Source organism: Siniperca chuatsi, linkage group LG18, assembly GCF_020085105.1.
Source record: "Siniperca chuatsi isolate FFG_IHB_CAS linkage group LG18, ASM2008510v1, whole genome shotgun sequence".
NCBI classification, from domain to species: domain Eukaryota; kingdom Metazoa; phylum Chordata; class Actinopteri; order Centrarchiformes; family Sinipercidae; genus Siniperca; species Siniperca chuatsi.
The window spans coordinates 13,912,429-13,934,499 of record NC_058059.1 but is presented as its reverse complement, the minus strand read 5'-3'; the positions used below and the strand labels follow the sequence as shown (position 1 = coordinate 13,934,499).

The 22,071-nt window shown below is 39.9% G+C and overlaps 2 protein-coding genes and 1 long non-coding RNA gene across 5 annotated transcripts; 1 reads left to right on the top strand and 2 right to left on the bottom strand.

Annotated features, from left to right (window-relative positions):
• Window positions 1–727: 727 nt before the first annotated feature.
• Window positions 728–7,864, bottom strand: slc35e4 (solute carrier family 35 member E4). Of its 2 annotated transcripts, none has more exons than XM_044175154.1 (3): window positions 7,617–7,864; window positions 5,929–6,539; window positions 728–3,747 (listed from the first exon to the last, which is right to left on the bottom strand). In XM_044175154.1, exons 1-3 carry the CDS (start codon window positions 7,841–7,843, stop codon window positions 3,215–3,217), a joined length of 1,371 nt encoding a protein of 456 aa, XP_044031089.1. In that variant the 5' UTR covers window positions 7,844–7,864; the 3' UTR covers window positions 728–3,214. The 2 variants fall into 2 exon arrangements, with proteins under 2 accessions (XP_044031089.1, XP_044031090.1); XM_044175155.1 differs by lacking the exon at window positions 7,617–7,864 and adding an exon at window positions 7,097–7,593.
• On the top strand, window positions 6,830–12,805 carry LOC122866037. Of its 2 annotated transcripts, XR_006375598.1 has the most exons (4): window positions 6,848–6,968; window positions 7,799–7,903; window positions 12,313–12,560; window positions 12,664–12,805. It is a non-coding gene; the product is annotated as an uncharacterized LOC122866037 (long non-coding RNA). The 2 variants fall into 2 exon arrangements; XR_006375597.1 differs by lacking the exon at window positions 7,799–7,903 and having other exon boundaries at window positions 6,830–6,968.
• On the bottom strand, window positions 9,056–21,449 carry osbp2a (oxysterol binding protein 2a). Its single transcript, XM_044175153.1, has 14 exons — window positions 20,927–21,449; window positions 19,609–19,814; window positions 15,772–16,022; window positions 15,461–15,629; window positions 14,833–14,944; window positions 14,663–14,729; window positions 14,425–14,562; window positions 14,041–14,286; window positions 13,805–13,925; window positions 13,581–13,684; window positions 13,320–13,415; window positions 12,594–12,778; window positions 12,264–12,484; window positions 9,056–11,263 (listed from the first exon to the last, which is right to left on the bottom strand). Exons 1-14 carry the CDS (start codon window positions 21,085–21,087, stop codon window positions 11,121–11,123), a joined length of 2,220 nt encoding a protein of 739 aa, XP_044031088.1. The 5' UTR covers window positions 21,088–21,449; the 3' UTR covers window positions 9,056–11,120.
• Between the last annotated feature and the right edge of the window lie 622 nt (window positions 21,450–22,071).

The window sequence follows — 22,071 nt, the reverse complement described above, 5'->3', positions numbered from 1 at the left end:
CTCGTTACTGGAAAGGCATGTAGTGCTGAAACGATTAGTAGATCAATCGACTAGAAAATTAATCAGAAACAATTTTAATAATCAATTATTTAGGAAATTTTATGAAGCAAAAAGCCCAACATTTGCTAGTTCCAGCTTTTCAACATGATGATTTTCTGATGTTTTACTCATTTACATAATTTCATGTTTAATATTTTTTAGTTTTGTACAGTTGGTCAGATAAAACAGCAACTTAAAGATGTCACTTTGAGCTTTGTGAACATTTAATGGGCGTTTCCACTATGTTATAGACTAAAGGCTTTATTATCAAAATTGACAGATAATGAAAATAATTATTAGATGCAGCCCTAAAGGCAGCTGTATCTATAGCTTTTTTAACCATCTCAATGTGTTGCTTATTCCTGGATGTTATTGAATGGTTTCACATGTAAACAGAAAATTACTGTTAACAATTTACAAAGGTGAAATAGGCTTTTATAGCCTCAAAAAGTACCGTAAACATGTATTTAGATGTCACACATTTTATCATAAGCTCAAAAAACGTGTGAAAAAAGTGTGAAAAAAAACTCTTCACTTAACAGAGCTGGATAATGAATTATCAAAAGTGTTGGATTAGTTTCAAAGCAAACTTTGGTACAGGACACTTGTAAGTGTTGCCTGTAACTAAAATATGCAGGTGTAACAGTAAGAGAGTTATTTGATGCAGGCAACAACTCTGACTCAGTAATGAGGTGGTTGGTTTCGTTATTGTTTATTGTATCAGTCCATTTTTTTTTTCAAGCAATTGCAGATCATGTTTATATGAATCGCCCATATCTTTGCCCCTAAACAGAAGCAACTGTGGCTGCCGTTGGCAAGTATTAACCAAAACATTTGACAAAATAACAAATTAAAATCACTGCTTTCTCATCTACATTATGTCCAAATAAGGCATGAGGCAAACGTTTCTTTCTTAAACCAGTACAGTTTAAATCAGCCACATATGAATACATAAATATAATAAAATAACTATTTACACCCAACTAACTTTGCAAACAATCAAAACCAGTATGTACACATGAACTGAGGTACGAACCTCATCTGTTGCACCACACTCATAATCTACTCAACATGATATCCATGAGAACAAGCAGCCAAACTTCGTTATAAAACTAAAAAATGACGGCTGAGGCTGTTCTGATCATAGGTCAACACGAGTATGTTTTAATATATGTTGACATCTGTGATCAGATTACTCTTCTCTACTGAACACAGTAAAATCCATCATTCACATGCTGCAGTTTTATTGTGGTTGTTGAAAAGCTGCTTGATCTCAGTCCAATAGTTAGTAATTAATGAACACAAGGGCATAACAAGTCCTATTTAACAGCTGAGGTATTCCATAATGTAAAACCAATGAAATGATCTGCTGCACATACTTTTTAAACTTGTAATTGAGTATTGACTGACACCAGTTATTATTTTGAAATATTAAACCAACAGAGCCATTTATCAAACTGCAAAATAAAACCATTTCATATCTTTCTTGCACTATTTTCAACTGACGGGATTTTTGAAAAGCATCTTAGTTTCAATATGATATGATGCTCAGGACAATGTACTTTAATGAATGGCACCCTTGAAATATTCAGTGATACATCAAGTAAAATCTTTCAACATACAATCCTGCCTGCAGTTATTCTTATGGCAAAATATGCAGAAAATGTGGCAGGTGTCATAAAAACAATCTTTGATGAATGTTGTTCGTTGTCTTGTGAGAGCTCAAACTGGATATTAGCATGTCTGGTCGCTGACAGAACCAGTGTTACCACACAGTGTGACTAAGAAAGCTTTCAAAGTAAACATTTGACATGCTCTACTGTAGGAGCAAGTGTACAGTAACAGACATCCCAGATCATTTAAGATGCTTTCAGGAGACTTGACCTGACTTTTCTCTAAAGAGAAAGAGCATGTGCAAGACACTTGAGGACCAAAATCTACAGCATTACAAAGCCAGTGATCTCTATGGCCATTCAAAAATAAATATCTTCTTCCACATACATAAAAAGTGGAATAAATATGTTTTATCATGAAATAAAAGCATGTTAATAAAATGCTTTTCAAATACTGAGAGAAAACATGACACTGTCCAGCAGAAATCAGCCTTTTTAAAAATGTCCCCCACTAAAAGGAAAAATTAAACCAAACAAATGACATGGGTTAGGATTTAAGAAGCAACCTTAAATAGTACAGCTCAATCTTCGGTTTCCTCATCTCTTCCACAGGGAAAAGACTAAAGTTGAGTGACACTCCTTAGAGAACTTGTGAACCTAATTATCGGGGAACGCTGCAGTGAGCGCACTGTTGTAAAAGATGGAAATAATTAGAGTAATTCTACAGAGACAGTCTTTTAAAGATGGTATGAGAACAAAATCTAGGCCTTAAATGGGAAGCCACACTGAGGTTCATAGGGGAGGACAAAACACAGCGCTCAGGCCTCTTATTAAAAATGTGCTTCAGTAGAGGAAAAGAGGCATCTCATTGCACAGAAACGACGGCTTTGTCCATCATTATAACTCTTGCCTCTTTAGTGTTATTTAACTAGCTTCCCGCTTCACATACCAACAACAACAAAAAAAAAAAAGCTGCCAAAACCCAGTCCCTTACCATGACAGGGCCAGGTGAATGTCAGGTAACAGTACTATTAATATATATTTTTAATACAAATTGTGCCCGTTAAGATTTGAGACGGAGTGCTCTTTAAGCCCCGCCCCCTCAATGTCACACGAGGCTCTCTGCAGCCTGCAATATCTATGACAGCCACCCAAAACATCGACTAGAGCTCTCTGTAAATGAGAACATTTTCACAGTGGAGTAGTATGAGTGACAGTGTGAATACCTCATGAGGTATCAAACAGTTTAGTGTGCTCATGCATGCATATACCGCTATAGCCTGTGTATGAGTGGTTTTATAGATGAAGGAGAGAATTTTACCATCACCGCGATAAAAAAAGGCAACCTTTTCCTCTCTGCAGACTCCACTTCTGTGTGACCAGAGGAGAAATAAATTGGCACAGTGAGGAAGTTATTAAATTAAAAAAAATAAAGATCAGTCACATCATCAGTGACGATGGCCTTATAAGGTAACACTCCCTCTGCTGATCTTGACCACTTAAAGACACTCATACTATCATTTTATCCTTCAACATTTTATTCTCTCCTTCATCCGTTCAATTCAGTCCAACTTGTCTTCCTGTTTCCCATCTGTTCTCTGCTGATGATATGTTGGTTCAGATGCACTACCCTTGTCCAAGTCCTCTCCACTTGCAGTGTGAAAATCCACCTGTCTGGACTTTTTAGCTTTGGCCTTGCGTGCGTCCATGTAGCTGACGATAAACTCTGAGTTCTGATAGATGAGCATGCCAGACAATGTCAGCGCCGCGCCGGCGCAACTGAGGGCGGACAACTCGCTGCCGAAAAGCAGCTGAGACAACAGCAGGTTTCCCACCACGCTCAGGTTGCCGAGGATATGCAGAGTGACGGCAGAGGTGAGTGTGATGACGCAGCAGCTGGCCAGGTTGTACATCACTGAGCCCAGGCAGCTGAGCAAGATAAAGACCCACAGGTGGCGGTCGTAATGCAGCGGCGACTCGAGCACAGCCCAGTTTTCTAAGGCCAGAGCTGCCACTGTCAAGATGCAGAAGCTAGGAATGGACATCAGGTAGAGCAGGAACACAGAGTTGATTTTCTCCTCCTGAAGTAAGATGCCTGAAACAGAGAAACATGTGCGGTGATTACAAACATGACAGTGTTTATTGACATGTTCATTGTCATGTGTAAATCAAGGCTTTGACTGGAGACCTTGAAACAAAAAGACGTGCGCTACCAAAGTGTGTCAGAGAAAAATAACAATGTAACTACAAGTGAGAGAGAAGATTAAAATAGCTTGCTGAAACTTGATTTTCTCTAACTGAGGAACATTCCTGAGCACAAATGTATGCAGTGCAAAAGAGATGAGGGAAACAAAATATTTTTTCTCCTACCACATTTCCTACTTGAGTGAAGAAATATCACTCTGATTTAGCAACTACAAGGCTTGTTTCTTACCTCAAATTATTTTAGTGGACTGTTGAGGTGACATAACAGAAGGTTCCTGTGTTTTTCTGGTCAAAATAACAAGGACAGACTCTATTCTGTTCACTGATCAGCTCATTCAAAAGTGGACAATGAGCTTTGGTGCTGTCTGATAGCAGGAAAATTATGCAAAACTCCTATTTGGAAACTTGCGTGTAATATGTCTTGATGTCTGGACATGTAGGAAGCAAAACACTCTATGAAATTTCTTGATGATTTAGTAAGAGCTAAAGCAGCTCGAACAGTATTCACACTCTGTAAACACTGCATATTGACATATTGACATACAGTGCCAAACCTGTGAAAATGCTTTACCTCTGGGCCTTCAAACAAAAACACACAGTGTCAGAGAAAAGTAAACGTATAAGGGAAACTGTTACAACAACAAGTGAGAGAGGATAAAAATAGCTTGTTGAAACTCGAGACAACATCGTCCAGCTAGTTTGGCACCTCGGGATGGACTCAAAGTTTTGGTCATGATCAAAAATAAAAGTAACGTGCAGCAGCTTCGATCTGCTTGACCTTGTTTACAAATTCTGCTCTAAAAGCAAAAGCAGGACTTAAATTTTCCCTTGCTGTATATCCCCTTAGTTAACAGAGAAAACTGGCAACTTTTAAACACATCTGCAGTCTTGCAGTACCTGCAGTACTGTTTGCCAGCTACACTGGAGTACTTGGGGATTTAAACTGATGACCCTCTTGTCACAAGCCTGCCTCTGAAACTGCCCCTCTGCTCCTCCAGGTACAAAGTATCATCCTTCTGAGCAAAACTGAATATCTGCTTTAGTGTTACATAATTAAATACAGGGTCTCTATATCATTTTAAGAAACGTATTACTTTCATTTTTCTTCTCTGACAACTACAACGTTGTGGAGACTAATGACGTTAGAGAGGCTAATCCACTGCACACAGAAACCAACTTTAAAGCAATTCCTTCCACAGATTCCTTCCCTGGGAGCACAGAACATTAGACAAATGAGTACACTGGATGAACGTAGTGAAGGCACTACTCACATGACATCAATTCAAGAAAGGAATCTGCCTCTTTCCCAGGACATGTTCACTTAAACTATAGCCATACATTCAATATCAAAATGGGTGTTTTGAACTGAAAGTCTCCTTATTTCACAGGATAAACTATTACATTTTCTAAGAAGAGCATGTTTTCCTTTCTAATCTGAAACATGCTGCAATAAAGGAAACATCCTTTGAGTGTAGTCACTCTGATCTGTTACTGTTACTAAACAGTGTTTCTGGGCCTCTCTATTTGTTTTGGAATTTCTTGAATGCAGTTTGTATAAATAGTCTATTCAGAAAACATGGGTGGCAAATAAGAGAAACTTTTAAAAAGCCTCCATGAATCTATCAGCTGACCAGATGATGAAACTTATGTCACTTCCAAGAAGTTCAGCTTTTCAGACTATCAAAGCCGAGCATAAACAGTCAGACACAACAGATCAGCATGTCCTCAGGATGTGTAGAAACCCTGCCCATTCTAACTCATAGACACGTATCGATGTTTGTATCGTGTTCCCTAAGAAACCCGAAGATTTGCCACTGTGACATTCCGTCTTAATGTGTGGGTGTGTTACTGGACTGAGGAGTGAATCACTGAATCACTAAGAAGTTCCAGGACCGCAGACTGCTGTGTTGTCTGGGGGGAAACAGTAAAATAACCTCTGATGTCTGTGGCATGAAATTTCCAGTTTATAAAAAAAAGTCACAAAGGTTATTTCTATAGCGACAACAAAAACACATCAAAATAAAATGTTACTATCAACAGTCTGAGGTGACACATTAAAAACGGTACTTACTCTGCTGAATGGACTTGACTCCCCTCAACATGGTCGCTGCAAACACAAAGAAGCAGCCGGTCTGATCGAACTGGACTTCTCCCATGATGCTGAAGGAGGCTCCCAGGCAGATGGGCATCATGGCTGTGTATTTGAGGAAGTGATGCTGCTTACCCAGGATCAGCGTGGAGATGGCCAGAGTAAAGAGCGGGGTGGTGGTATAGATCATTTGTGCAAATGACAGCTGAACATAGTTCAGACCCATGTTCCCAAAGGCAATACTGGCACAAAATGTCAGACTCAACAGGAACACCTTACATTTTGCGCTGGGGGTTAGGTCCTGCTCTCCGACCCCTCTGTGGCGGATCACCCGCAGTTTGATCAGCCCATAGTCCACCACTATGGCTGTCAGCATGTGCAGCGCTGACAGCAGCAGAGGGTACCTGAAGTTGTAAACGGCAAATATCCATTTGTTGAGGCTGGAGATGGTGGTTCCCGTCACCAGCCAAACAATGACAGCTGACAGCAGATGGAGCATCTCTGCGGGTGGCCTCCTCCTGCTTCTGTCTTGCAGAGTCGCCTCGCATTTTGAGAAGCCATCGGCGCTGATCATGTTCTTATCATTGTCCTCTCTAAAAGGAAAACACATGTTGAGTCCGTACCTCTCATTTCCAAATGCAATGCACGACCAAACCGACAAGTTGTGAGCTATAAATCGCGAAAATAACCTGCGTCACAGCTGTTTTTCTCTCCTCTGCGGTGTAACCTAGCCTTTGTTGTTCAGTAAATCTGTATTTTTCAGCACCGCCTACAGACACGTGTTTCTATTTTGCATGGCGGGCTGGTTGTGTAACTTACCCTGCGCAGGCAAAATGACAGACGCTGGACCAGGAAGACAGGCACGAAGGGAGGAATGAGGAGAGGGGAGAGCTGGAAAACAGTACGAGCCTTCTCCACGGCGGAGACTGAGGGGATTGGTTATTATCCTGACATGCAGCAATGGACTAGGTGTGATGCACCAAAAACCTCAGCAGTGTAGTAAACATCACGGAGCAACTTAGGTACTGTGTGCCTGTAACTAAATCTTATAAATATCAGACAGCGCGGCAGCAGCAGTTCACATGAGTTATGTTTTTGGCTGGCTTTAAATAGCAGCTGACTTCATTGCCTGAGGAGATCTTGTAATTACCTTGGGCACTGGAGCAGAGGGAAACCCTGACAACTCACACTGTGTTGTTCCCAAACACGAACTCGCTTGTTAACACCGCACACCATGTAGCGTTATTAGACAGCGGTTACAGTTTCATTCGTGATGTTGAGCGGCTTTGAATTAACGTCACTTTATGTCAAACAGCTGGGCGGCTCGGTAACCGTTAAAACAAACGCGCAACAGTCCGTTTGTCTGACAAAACAAAAGGGTAAGGTGGGTTAAGTTAGCTGACCTCTACCTATGGACTGAGCTGTCACTTGACACCAGACAGCTGAATGTCTTTCTGCTCTGGGCTCATGCTGTCATGCTAACGTTAGCTCCCCCCTCTGCTGTGAAGAGGTAGCGCTTGTTAGCTAACGTCTGGTTGTTGGCTAGCTACAAAACAACAACCGTTAGTCCTGGCTTGACGCGGTGTGAGCGTCTATTCATAGTGAACATTAGCTTCAACAAGACTGCGGTCAGTGACGCTGTCTCAGAATACGAGCTTCGTCGTTTTTACCTTGTTAACACACTGGCAGCATCCCCCAAATCTCCGCCAGTCGGTCCACCGCTCGACCAGCCGAGCCGAGGCGGACGCACTTGTGTTATTGGATGGTTTATTTTAAAGGGCAGATGCCACGCATTAACCGGCGGCTTATTCAGCGCATGGTGCGAGCTGAATGCAACCTCTCTCCTGTGCAGGTTTTGAAGTGTTGGAGCCTGGAGCCTCAGACGATCATGAACCATCCAATGAAAATGATGAATTGCGTTCGTGTCCTACGATGACAGGATGAGTAAATACAGCAGGTAGCAACCGCGGGGTTTAACTTGCAAAATGCAAATAATTACCTATAAAATATGCATTTGTTTTTTATTTGACTTAAAGTAGCAGCACAATAAATAGAGACTACGCCAAGCAAATCGGAGACATCAGTGCAATGTCACCAACCCACACAACTCAGTGTTCCTTCCATGCACTGGCTTTACAGTGTCAATATTTTCAAGACATCCTTTTTTCTAAATGAGGACATGGGGTTTGTTGATCATGCTGTTTCAGGATATGGAGTAAACTTTATTGAAATATCCACCATGAAAATTGTGATGTGGTATATGTATGGATGACAGTTGAGTTGTCATGCGGAAATGCAGAGGGTTTACCTTTTCTTTGCTTAAATTCACCATAGAGGAAAATAAATCAATCAAACAACTGTACTGTGCACTCAGGGTAATGTAAAAACATATATTCTCTAGGGTCTAACTACAATATATACTGGAGAAGTTAACATAATCTAAAGCCCTGTTTAAATTAATGCATTTTTAACAAATAAACCAAAATCTGACAGAAACACATTGTTCACAATTCACATATGTTTTGGCATCCTCACAGGTTGACTATTTCAATTAGTGTCCTAGTGATCCACATGCTTATATGCTTGTAGAACTGATTTAACAATTTAGTTAACTGGCTACATCTCTGACCTTTCAATTCCTGTAAAAACCCTGTGCAGCCATACAGCAGCAGGCTTACAAAGTCTTCCCCATGGAGTTCAGACAAACTAAATCAGTCTCAGTTGTTTCTTTTGATTTTGTTATGAACTTTGTGGAATTGGTTTTTAAAGGAACCACAAATATAATGTTATTATGTTCTGGCAAAGAGGCTAAGACACATAATGGAGTACAATCATGAGTTAAGGTTTATGGAAAGTCTGGATATCCAAATTTCCTTTAGCAAGTATTTTATTTATTGTCAGATGAGACGTTTCTGGTGTCTGGTTTGTTATTTTGCACTTATGACAGCAGCAGATTTTCAACCTGAGGCCAGAGACAGTGTCCCAAGAGACACTGTTTGTTGTTGGCCTCATGATAGACACGGTTTCTCGGGATGTCTTCTTTATCATCTGTCGCTTGTGAGTTAAAAGATTTAAACAACATTGGTTTGACATTTAAAGACAGCACGGCGACAGCTTTATGATTTTATTTGAGCTCAAAAATGTCAATTTTTTGAGGTCATTGGGCACAAAAGGTGAGTTCACATCATGTTTCAGAAAGTCCACAAACAATTAGCTAGGTGAAGAGGCTTTTCATTACAGAAGTGCTTAAGCACTCTAAAACCATGCATAGCTATATGTTGCCACGGAAACCTCTGAGTTTATGTCGCATGTATCATTGCCTGCAGGAAAACAAAACGTGCTTTATTTGAACATCACCTTATTTGCATCATCAATATTATATACTGTATCTTATAAATTTATATTCATAATTCATTTTCCCCCAACATCTCATTAACAGGTATACAATCTTGACTCCATTTAAGATTATGTATACACAAATAGAGTTTAAGTAGTGACCAAAATGTGAATGTTCAAGTAATGTGAACCAATATTTTCTTACAGTGATTTAAATGAGGTGATTCTATTTCTATTATATTCTTGCTTTATACAGGCCAAAACCAATCAGGCAGTCATACGTGTTATAATACACAGTAAGCTTAAAACTATAAATAAATAGGTTATTATTGGTTATAGAATGTATACTACTAATGTACACCAGCGCTTGCTTGCACACAAAACCTCAGCATATGTATTGCTAAGCCTTTCTTTAAATGTATTCTGGTCCTTGACTGATGTGTATAAATCAGATTTCTTTACATAACTATCATTCGGCAAATGGAATACTATTACTAGAACACTTTTTGTGCTGCATAAAACGCCTTTCTGGCCTGGGAGTATTTTCTTCTCAAGTGACTGTGCAGTTGTGTTATTGCTGGCATGTCCAAATAATGCAACACAATTTTAAAGATAGAACACACTCATAGAGCTAGCCATTTCTACTGTTTTAACTAGGGGAAACAAGTCTGTTGCTACTTACCAAGATGATAAACCCTGATATTTTGAGTAAATTTTAAACAAAATAAAATACAATTCACCCTGAAGTATACATGTAAGTCCCCTCAAAAGAAAAACATAGCCTGCCAGGTCACTAGGGACCTACTACTTCATTACATAAGTAAGGCTAAAATTACCATCAAGCACCAATATAATTCCTTGCTGAAGAAAATCACCCAAGTTTAGCAGATTTATACTTCAGTGGGACTTCATTCTTAAGATATTTGAAGTGGTACTCCAGCGATTTACTATTGCATTTCCATAAAGTTTGGGGACTTTATGGAAGTGCAGTCAAAAGAGATCGAGAGGTCGAGATATCCTGACTTTTAGTCCTTAGTATGGGTCAAGCTTAAAAAATGCTGGATCCTACATTTCCCATAATGCAACTCAATAGTGTCTTTAGTTAAACCCTCCCAGCTTGGTAAACATTTCAAACTCCACGCCCCCAGTTTGTAACACAGGCTGTCTTTTACAAATGTGTACAAGTCCAAGACTGGACAATAACAATCCTTGAAGATGTAGTTTAATTTCAAGAAGTAGAAGAGTAAAAATCCCCAAGAATCAGGAGGATCAATGAATAAAGTTCTGCTGTGAAAAAAGCCTTTTAGCAGAAGAATGCTTTGTCCTACTACGGTCCTTTTTAAAGCGTCTCGGTCAGAGCCCAGCATGAGGAACATGTTGGTCCAGCTTTGAGGAGAACAAGACATTCAGTGCTTGTATTAAAACATCCGCGGCACTCCTTGCCCCCAAGTTATCCCTTAACACACCCATTGGTGTGTTTTGACGCAGAAATAATTTCTCTGTTAAGCATATGTCAATATTTCAGCCCCACACACATAGACACACACAAGAACTCTATGTACTCTCATAAACTAGTTCTCTGCATTAAGCAGACACACAAACTGAGGCCATGCGTTCTGAAAACACTAGTTCTAATAGAGCAGAAGAGAGTAGAGCAGTAAGTGGAAACAGGAGCTTGTTTTGTGCTTGAAATTCTGGGAGTGACGGCTACTTTCAGTAGCAGGTTCACTCACACACACACATTCCCACACAAACAACTGTCCATAACTCACAGTATCCTTTCACCAGGAGGAACCACTCAGCCTGTCTGATGCCACGGTGTAAGGGGAACTTTTGCCCTAGAAGATCTCCGGGCATTGGCTCCAGTCCTGTCTTTCTTTGGCCTCCCAGTAGCCGCCCCTGTACACATAGGTGCTTTCTCTTGTTGTATCATCTGTCCTCTTCTCAAACCACAGCGGCTGGTAACCCTCGATGTCTTGCCCTAATGACATAGAATCATGTTTTCTTAAGGCATGACTTGAATATGCGCTATTTTGTCTTAGTTTCTGCTTACACGCTAACTACTGTACTCTTCATGGAAATTAACCAGAACTCATCACTTTCAGAAGAAAGCTCAATCTAAATTACTGGACTTAAGTTTTGCTCATAGATGTTTCATTATTTGTCCAAAAGGCTTCTTCAAATAATTCCATATATACACCCATTGTAGCTGTAATCTTACTTATCACTTATTACTGCCAGATCTGCAGTTTAGGTGCATTTTAACGTTTGACTGTGTGTTCCACTTTGAGAAATAGACTAAAAAGTTGGAGTTGAGTGAGTGATTTTCACTTCAAGGCTAAAAACGACCAAAGACAGGCACTCTAAAACCACCGACAATATATCTAAAGTGGTCAAACCAACAGTTGTGTTGATGGTAATGCCATGTAAGAGGTAAAAGGCAGAATCTCTATCTTAAAGATCCCCTCCAGACATGTTTTAGGACATAAAGTTACTGTACTTTGAATAATAATTTGTGACTAACACAAAAAAAGTTTTTAAAAAATCTTAAAATCTACTCTTTCCTCTCATTGAAAAATCCAGAATCTTCGAATATGCAAATATTGTTCATTTCAAAAGTTTAGCTACTGGACACAAGATGTCTACTTCTTCACTGAAAAGTACATTAACGTGTATGTGCACTGGATGTTTAAAATTTCCACATCACACTTGTGTAAGTTGTATATTGAACCACAATTGGCTTCCAAACTAGTAATGTCACGAAATCCTGCTCTGACATTCGCGTGCTAAACTCAGATTAAAGCTGAGCACAGAGAAACTTTCCCCTTCAACAGATGAATTTGAACAGCCTTCTATATCAAACTCTGCACATGCATCATTCTGCACAGTGAAACACAAACATCCAAGTAAAGTTACAATAAGCAAAACACATTTTTAATCCTTGTTGTTATTGTTGTTATTGTTGTTTTCCTTGTTCTCACCTTCTTCCAGGGCCTGATTGGCTTGCGCCTCCCTTCTTTTCCTCTCCAGCCTCTGACACTCCTCCAGACGCTGCTTCTGGCCATTTGCTTCATCCCACAGACCTGCCTCCATCAGCCGCTGGTCTGGCCGCAGACGACTGTCAGTAGGCGCAACACCCTCTTCTGGCTCATTGAGAGTCAAAGCCAAGGAGGAGAAAAAATGCATGTTCTCTGCATTATCTCTGGAGAGTGAAAGATAGAAGAGACAACACATTAAGACAAGAGCGAGAAGAGAAACAGGAGAGGACAGATCACAAGGTGAGGTAGAAATGTGTTCGATAAGAAACATACGGCAGAGGATATTTCTTCCACAACAGTTTAGGCTGAAGAGTCTGATAAACTGTCTTTTGTTTGCCTTCAGAGCCTCCGCATCCCTGGCTGCTGTCCACTATTTTGGCACTCTCCATCTTGTCGTCCCAGGTTCCTGATAGGATGTACCGGGCTGTGCCCTCTCTGTCCTCTATGACTCCTGTCACCTAGAGACACCAGAGAAGATGACACACAGAAAGATCAGTGACATGCATGATTTGACTGCTAGGCATATTCACAGCTAGGTACTACTTTCCTTAATTTTTTTTTATTTTAATTTGGACAGCTCCATGAGAGTTTGAATGTGTTTTAATCATTTAGCAATTTTGCACATTAGACTATACAGAACAAAGGTTTAAGGGATAATATAGCTCCTGCTCCTCACTAGCTGATGAGTCTGTGACTTCAAGTTCTTTCTAGGTAGATGCTGATATTATGATACAAACATATTTTTCAGGAATACAGCATCTCTTGAAGGTTATCTACACTAAGTATAGAGGATACAAGCTTTAGTGAATATATTAAGAACTAATATTAGGCAAGAGCGACGCTAGATCTGCTAAAACAGTGTTGCAGATTCTTGACACAGGCTTGTGTAGCTGGAGACTTTTGCCTTATGGCAAGTGTAAAACAATGGAAATGCTGCAAAATCTGAATGAAGACCACCAACAAAGATGATTACAGAATGAAAAGGTACAACAGACTTACTTTACGTGGGACTTCTCTGGAGAAGTAGCTGTAGGGGGAGAATTTGAGACGGCAGGTATCCTTGGTAGTGTTGTTTACAATATCAATTTCCCCAGACTGCCAACGGCAACAGACAGGAAAACAGATGTGACTTAAAAGTCTATGATGACTTAAATTACTTCCCTCAGTGATGCAAAGCAAAGTAAATTTTGTCTTTCTGAATAGTAGAGACAGGTTGTGTTTTTGACAGTAAAAGTAGGAAGACACTTGAGATGGACAAACCTGATCAATCCAAAGTTTCCCCACAATAATGTTGTGCACCGTTGAAGTCACTTTGCTCCACACATAGTGGTTTCCGCTTGAGTGGAACTGCAGGTGAATGTTTCCTATAGTGAAGAGAAGGAAGACACAAACATCAAAAAGGTGCATAACATTACAATTTTATAATCACCTGAAGATGGTAAATTATTCACCTAATAAATTCCTGACTTTTACTTGTTTCTTACCTAATGGCATGACAGAAATATATTTCCCACGAAACTTGCTATCAATAGTGATATGCTGCCACAAGGTCCATCCTCGCTGTGATGTCACATGGTGGGCAGCAGCTGGTGGGTGATGACTGACCTGAGAGTGAATGGTATTAGCTGGTGTCAGCAGAGACAATATAGACGTCATACTGTATTTATTTATATTTATATTTATATTTAGGTTCTTCACTTTGGGGTAATCTTATATTTACCTGCTCAGAGATGGAGCGATAACCATACTCCTCCAGTCGGTCCAGCTCGTAAGTCTCCCCTAGCAGAGGGTTGAAGGGCTTGGCTGTACGATGGACTGTGGTAGAGTAGGAGGAGACAGAAAAGGCAGCCACCAGACACATCTGCTCCAGAGAGGAGTCACAGCGAGCTGCCCGGTCCAGAAGCTCGCTGTACTCCAGATCCTCTGTCAGACGCTGCAGCATTGACAACGGCTCATTGAAGTTTACCTGAAATCACACACAAACAGAGGTATAATTGTAAGTGCTTGTAAGTGGTGCAGATAATTCCAGATTTTGAATACTTATGTATTCAAATTCAAAAACTACATTACAGCCAGTTTTATACTGTATGTTTTTTATATTTACAGGCATGGGTATCTTGGACAGGTCTTTGCCAATACAGTTCTTCATGATGCTCCACAGGTTAAGGGAGTAATTTGGTTTGTCAGGAATACGATTGCGTCTTGTTCTTCGTAGCTGCATGTGGTTTGTGCCTGAGGTGTCCTGAAAAAAAGATTATTTTTTTATGCGTGTAAGTGCATTTGGGTGTGTATAGCAACAAAGTTACATTCATTTTATTGATATCAGCATGCTTGGGACCTACGTTCTCATTGTGAGTCCAGTCATTGGACATTCCTCCGCTCATCATACTCTGATTACTCCCTGAGCGCCTGAGAGAAAGCAACATAATTTAAACACAGTTCAAAGTTACTGTGCTTGTGGCTGATCTAGACCACAGTTCTGAGATTACTCTGTATAGAGATGATGTCTCACTTGTGCTGTATGTCGCTACTAGCAGTCACAGTTATGAATGCAGAGTCCTCCATGGCATCAAAGAACTCGTCATTCTCGTCACTCGCATCCCCCTCCTGAGACCGCTCCGCACCTACGGCAACAAACACAGGACAAGGGGATGGGTTATACACATCATATATATACAATACAATATACAAATCGCTTGTGTATTAGCCTTTGTAACTGTGATTTACAGTTGTTGCTGCCTTAATTACAGGTGTATAAGTTGAAACCATTGTAAAATTATGTAATGTGGCTCAAAAAAGTCTAAAAAACAACTCACCAACAGACAATTGGCAGACATTTAATTATATATTTGCTTCACACACTACAAACTATAGTATCAACATTTGTGTTAAACTAGCACATATGATAATCAAACAAAAATTATACTAAACTGGTAGTTTAGGAGGGCTATTTTGTCTCGTTGTTTTCTTTTACTTTGTATTCCCATGTGCATTCCAAATGCACTAAAAAGTGAAATATGATAAGTCTTACTGAACCACATTTCTGTGATAGACATGTATCACTACTACTGGCCAGAAGAGGGCCATTTTCTTATTCTGTGAGACTATACTTAGGAGAGAGAGAGAGTGATATGTCTCACCTGTATATGAGGTGGGATTCTCCCTCCAGGCCCTCTCTAAGCTGTTGTGCTGTTTGGCTAACTGTTCGATGGTCTCCTCCAGATGGTGACGCTGTTCTCTCTCATACTGCAGGGCCTTTTGCCACCTCCGGCTGTGAGATTCTGCTACGTCCAGAAAGTCACGACAAGCCTGAGGTGTGAACACAACACACATCAAGACATGCAGGCAGAGCTATGAAGCTGCATTCCTTCATTAAAAGAGACATTCGCAACTGATTAGCCTCCCATTTACAATAGTTATACCGGCTGAGGCTTGCATTGTGTGAACTCACATTGATCATAGCATTGGAGGTGATGCGGAAAAGGGTGGCACGCTCATTAACAGCTTTCACTTTGTCTGTGCTGTCAGCGGATCCACAGAGTTCCTCAAATTCGCTGAGGGAGCGCTGGAGGGCGGCGCCGTGCTTTCCTATCAGCTCATTACAGGTGCTCAGGTCATCTAGCTTGCTGGCCAGAGTCTTGAGCACCCCTTGGGTTAGGGCTCGGCCCTCATGAGGTACAGGGCCTTCATCTCCTGAGTCATCTTCACACAAAGACAAAAAAGGAAGGCTGTGCACAAATTACATAATTCACCAAAGATTCTAGGGTATCATTAAAGGTTATTATGTCTGAACAACTTGGGTGTTTATGGTGGTGAAATGAAAACATTTTAAATACTCTAAATTTAGATCGAGACTGAGAGAGGGTTTGTGGGGAACGGATGGAGGAAGATAATAACACTTCACACACTGATCCCCCACACCCCTTCCTCTCAAGATCGGAAAGCTGTGAATGAACACTGTTGCCCTGGAAACGTAGGCCTGTGCAATCAGGAGGCTAGGCTATTTTTAGAAGAAACGGGAGAAAAAAAGATGACGCACTACCCTTTTCCTCCTCTCTTTCTCTCTCTCCACCCTTTGTTGGCATGAGCTAAGCTGGCAGTCTCAGGGATTTTAGAAGGAGAGCAGGGAGACTGGACTGATTACTAGCCATCATAAAAGAAAAATTATGACATTAAATTTAAAATTCCTTAACTATTTGAACCCTACAGTTGTCAGTATTCCCCTTATATTGGCCCTCTTTTAAAATTCAGGGAAAAAAACTTCAAAGTTAGACAAAACCTTTTTCTGTATCTTCTTGGCCTACTTGTTTACTAAAGCTAAGGCACTATTATAAGTGAAATCTTCAAATAAAAAATGCCTTTTTTGTATGGCTGCACCATAACATCGAATGGAAACTGTAGATGTTTTGTGCATATATTTATACACATTGTCCTCTAATTCAGCCTAACATATTTGGTAGTAAACCATGGGATTTTGACTAGACTTTTAAATAAATTCTGAGGCTTTGGATAGTGTTTGTCCACACAATATGTTTGTAATAATGGACCTGTGAAAGAGTCTGTGGGCTGCAGATTGTAAGTTGCTATTAAAAGCCTCTCAGTGAAAAAAAGACATCAGTTTAAAAAAAGACCCTGGATTGAAGACACCTAAAAAAGCTCTACTGTCATTAGTACAAATTTAGATAACAGCTTGTTTCATTCTCTAGACAGTTATAAATGTCAACACAAATAATCCAGCATTAAAATGCAAACGACTGCCTCCATCATATGTAATGGAACTTTTCTAGGTCAAAACATTTCTTCTCTGCTAAAAGAAACAGATTGTGTGTGTGTAATCTGAAAACTCACAAGCATGTTGACTGAATCTAGGCCAGTGTCTGCATTGCCTGTGAGTACCAAAGCAGGCAGACAAACTACTACACTCTATTAGAGGAGAAAAGAAATAAAAACAATCTGGATTAACAAAGTCTCAGGAGGAGAAGATTAAAAATAAGAGGGTGAAAAAATGGTTTCATGACCCATATACAGTAGAGATAAAATGATCTCACTTGACTTATAGTGCTTACAGTGTTAAAACACTATATTCTGAATTTGATCCAGCTGCTATCCAACCTGTTTATATGGAGATACAATTCTTCTTACAACCATAACACACATCCATGGAATACTAACATACATGTAGGGGGGAGGCTTACTGGTCTGGTCTGTATACTAACGGGTTATTTATCACGCAGGACATTGGAGAGTCTGAAACAAATTGGTGACTCATCGTTGAATCATGAAAACACATCCACAGGTGATAGAGCGAGCACCAATATGGACACAGTGGGGGAAGAGAGAGTCAGAGTTAAAAATCAGGGGATGCACTGTAAGCTTCTGCAATACAGATGAAGCAATCAAAGTCTGTAATATGCTAAAATCTGGCTGTAGCACAACCTGAGCTACACTGTTTCCTCCTTGTAAACAGTTATTTTGTTTCACTCTCACACTCACATATGTTAAACTTTCTCCCTGGATTTAATGGTTGTTGGAGAGGTTTGAATTTTGTTTCACAACATACCTATTTATACGTATTCTAAATATAAGGTATGCATGTAGTGGTTATGTGATAGCTATTACAAGATAGGTGCCTGATAACTTCTGCAGCATCCACTTCATAACTGTGGTTCTAATGCATTTTTAGCCAATTAATTTGCCCTGCTATTATTGCCACTAAGCCCATAACCAAAGGCTCACGCAATAATAATCTGTAATCACATCACACACACAAAAGGGTTTGTGTCTGTGCAAAATGTCTAAAAATGTGTGAAGCAGACAGTATTACCAATGTTTGTTCAAGAATAAAACATTAGAAAGAAAAAAAGTAAAATCTTCTAAATGGGCTCAGCTCCCTCAATCCTGCTTACTATCGTGATTGCTACCAGTAAGGCAAAGTGCATTGTTATATCACGGTAGATATAGCATAAACACCTCACACATCAGTCATGGTCTCCACATGCTAATATGGTTAGAGTAACAGAAAACACTGATTTGCATCTTGCAATGGCAAACCTTTTACTCAGCATTAAAGGGTGCTTAAAGGCACACACCCCTTAGGAATGATACCTCCAGCAGCTGTATTTACAGTAATAATCCTCAGAAAAAAGTAGGATTCAAATCAGTCTGAAACAAACGAGACAAATATGGCACATTCGACTGAGGCTGACAGTTAAATAGTGTTCTGCTGTTCTACGGTGACTTTGAAAAATACGGTGCCATTTTGTTAACTTCAAAGCATATTCTGTCCTGTGAGAAATCCAATCGGCATATTTACAGCCAAACTTACTGAACTCCATAAACAGCCACCCTCTGCAACAATTACAAACACATGCAAGCACACACCTTCTATCTTATTATTATTCTGCTCTTAGTAAAATAATTAACAGGTTACTTACAAGGTGACACTCACTGAAAAGGCTGCTCTTGTGTCTCCCTATTATCCACAGAGTGTATGGTGAAAAATATTTTCAATGAAAATCCTCACACCATCTCTCTTCTTTACCCCTCCTGCTACCAGAACAGGAGGAGGAGTCTAAAGGAAGGTCATTTCATTCAGCTCTCACTGGCGTCATACTGAAGGAGACAGGGAGGGAGAAAGGAGACGGAGTGCGAGGGAGGTGGGAGCTGCATGTGTGTTTGTACACATTTGTGCAGGGGGGAGGAAAAACCCCACTGTGCGTCTTTGCTCCAGTTTTTTTCTTTTAAATGTCCACAAGGAACAAATAAGGCTAGACAGCAGCACACAGAAAATGTCTCTCAGACTCATAGAATACAAGACATGGTCCAGAGGTAAAAAGTGAATATTTTAATCATGATAGCTGAAGGAATAAGTCATTTAAAATGACATGATTACACACATCACACACTTACTCCAACTGAACAGTTCCATCAGAACATATTGAACAACACTGCCCTCTTGTGACTTGTTGTCTACGTAACACTAAAGGCTACACATAAATAAAATATGGATTTAGGTAAATGGGTCTTGGCTGCATAAGCCTACACTCAGGTTACAGCTAAAATTAATTTGTCTACCTCAGACTTTCTCGAGTGAACCATGTTGTTCCTTTGAAATACAAATTATTTCTGGGACATTCTGGAGAGTACTGTGTGTGAACATTCACCACAAGGCACAAGACAAGTCTACCATTAGTAGACCTAGAAACCAGTAAAAAATTACATCAACACTGTACTGTCTGAACCACAGCATATGAAATGGTCACACAACATATGAAAATGACCATCTCACCTGAGTGATGCATCAGGAGAGTGGCATTGGCCTTAGCTTGCTGCAGGGCTGACACCCATCGCTGACACTCTCCCTCAGAGGTGGCTTTCAGGTGGTAGCTTCGGCCTCCACTGGTCAACACCAAGTGGCAGGTGTCACCCACCTCGATGTGCGCTTTTGCCAAGGGTATGGTGCCCCGGCAGGTGTGCGCCATCTCTGCCTGAGTCCTGAGGAACACAAACAAAACAGTTGGAGAAAAGATGAGTTGTTAATAGTTGTTAATAGTTTAGTTAAAATAGCACCCCAATAAGTCTGTCAAACAATCAAGCCTCAATGATGAAGCCTTTTATCTACAGACAAGCTTTGGACAATTTGTAGCCTACATTTCTTTAGAGGTTTTGGATAATATGTACTGTAGCTTAACACTCTGACCTTTTGTCTTACATGATTATGGCCCCTTTCATACAGATTTCATATATTATTGTACCTAATGTTTTTTTACAAGGTAGGTTAGTTTCCTTATGGTTTGTATATCACATGTAACATACAAAACATAAAGAGGGCACATTTTATCACACTGCATACCAATTAAGCTATGTAAGATTACACAATTTATACATGGGATAACTGCCACATTCAAAATGTATACAGAACAAATGCGACACTCTTCTTATGCTACTTTATTTCAAAGACTTGAACTTTTACCTGTTTTACAATTCTGTTTTGCATTTTATAAATATCTTTATCATTGTGAATAACGTTAATGTTTACTTAGGTATCGGTAACGAAGGCTCTTTTTTCCTCTTCCTGCCTCTCCCTCCATTTTTTATCATTGTTATATATAGGTTACAGTTAATACTATGTGATTTCTTTGTTTTTTATTTCAACTTGTACAAACGAATAAAACTCAAATTCACCTAGCTTAAACTAGCTACTTAGCAAGTTAACCTACATATTAGCTTAACGTCAGTATAATTTATGAACTCCGCATGAAATGCGGATAAACTAGTTAAGGACACTGTATGTGACCTAGGTTGGCTGTTAAATTAATAAATGTATTATTCACAAGTCATAAATCGCCATTTTTCATCTCATGGCTATGACTCAGGTGATTTTTGTTGCTGCTAAACCGGCATCGTTAGGTGCACTCCCTCTTCAGTCAGATGGGTAAAAAGTTTTATTTCCCGATTTTAAAAATCCCTTTGCGATACACCACCTCTGCCAACGTGCGGCTAACAAATTTAACGTTAGCTAATCATTATAAACTTTTCATGTTAACCGAATAAATAGCTATAAACGGTGTCCACCAACGGTCGCTGTAACCGTTAATTACCGTTACCTATAGTAGGACAGCAGGCCGTTACTAAGGACGAACCACCGCCGCTGGTAGCCCTTCAGGTAGTTGGTCCATTTAAAGAGCCAGCCTTTGTAGGTATCCAGACACGGCAGGTGTAGCCCCGGGAGAGTCGGGGAGGGCAAACTCTTCACCAGCTCGTTCATTTGCTCCTCTTGGCCGCTACCGTTACTCCAGCGGGATGGACGGAGAGCCGGTGCAGTTTCTGTGGAGTTGCTGCCTGTCAACAGCTGTACCGTTAGCTAGCTGCGTGAGTGAGACAGCTGCACTGCACTGTATCCTCCGCTAAAAAGCTACTGTTAGCTTGCAGCTGTTTGGTGAAGCTGTCAGTGTGTCCCCCTTCAACCTGAGATAGTTTTAAAAATAGCTAGTCACGCTAAATGGTTTAGCTAGGACGAGATACATAACAACTAGATTACATTACTACATTATTACATACAACGGGTGAGCCTACACTTTGCGTGTAATAATAGAGCGCGTGGATGTGAGAGAGAGGGGAGATCATGATGACGTCCTTATCACAGGACTGTAGCATATGGGTGCAGGTCTGTGTGTGTGTGTGTGTGTGTGTGTGTGTGTGTGTGTCACACATATGGCATTTACTGCGATTTTCTACTTCAATGCAGGAGTATGTTGGAGGAAGAATACTACCTCGAAAAAAAATCATTTTAATATCAGGCCATGACAAAAAATAACAAAGTAAAATAAATAAAAGTCAGACATTTAAGATTGAATTTTGAGAACAACCTTCAGGAAAGTAGGAATTATGAGATTAAATTTCAGAAAACAGAGATGAAAGTTAGAGCTCTGAGAGAAAAGACTTAATTCAGAATTATCAAAGAAATCATAATTCATAGATTATAATCAGAGATTCTGAGATTTAAGACACAATTTTGAAGACTAAAGTCAGAAGTTTTATAATGAAATCAGAATCAAATTCTTACATACAATATAAAGTATGTTGCATCTTTGGCACTCAGTTGCACTGTGAGGTTAAAGCCATCAGAGGGCACCTTGCTTCTTTTGCAATGCTTACTGTAACAGCTTCAGTGTGCATTTAATGGTGATTATAATATGGTTATCAATACTTTTTTGATTAATGTAATTACTAATATTATTTTAGGTTAATA

What these genes read in the sequence shown, in the direction of transcription:
- slc35e4 (XM_044175154.1), bottom strand. Translation starts at nt 7,843, where the DNA reads ATGGTTCATGATCGTCTGAGGCTCCAGGCTCCAACACTTCAAAACCTG. An exon ending in GCTGCCAGTGTGTTAACAAG is followed by an intron (nt 6,540 to 7,616) that starts GTAAAAACGACG and finishes TTTTCCTTTTAG; the next exon opens with AGAGGACAATGATAAGAACA. An exon ending in AGTCAAGTCCATTCAGCAGA is followed by an intron (nt 3,748 to 5,928) that starts GTAAGTACCGTT and finishes TCTCTGTTTCAG; the next exon opens with GCATCTTACTTCAGGAGGAG.
- osbp2a (XM_044175153.1), bottom strand. Translation starts at nt 21,087, where the DNA reads ATGAACGAGCTGGTGAAGAGTTTGCCCTCCCCGACTCTCCCGGGGCTA. An exon ending in TGTCCAAGATACCCATGCCT is followed by an intron (nt 14,287 to 14,424) that starts GTAAATATAAAA and finishes GTGTGATTTCAG; the next exon opens with GTAAACTTCAATGAGCCGTT. An exon ending in CCAGAGAAGTCCCACGTAAA is followed by an intron (nt 12,779 to 13,319) that starts GTAAGTCTGTTG and finishes TGGTGTCTCTAG; the next exon opens with GTGACAGGAGTCATAGAGGA.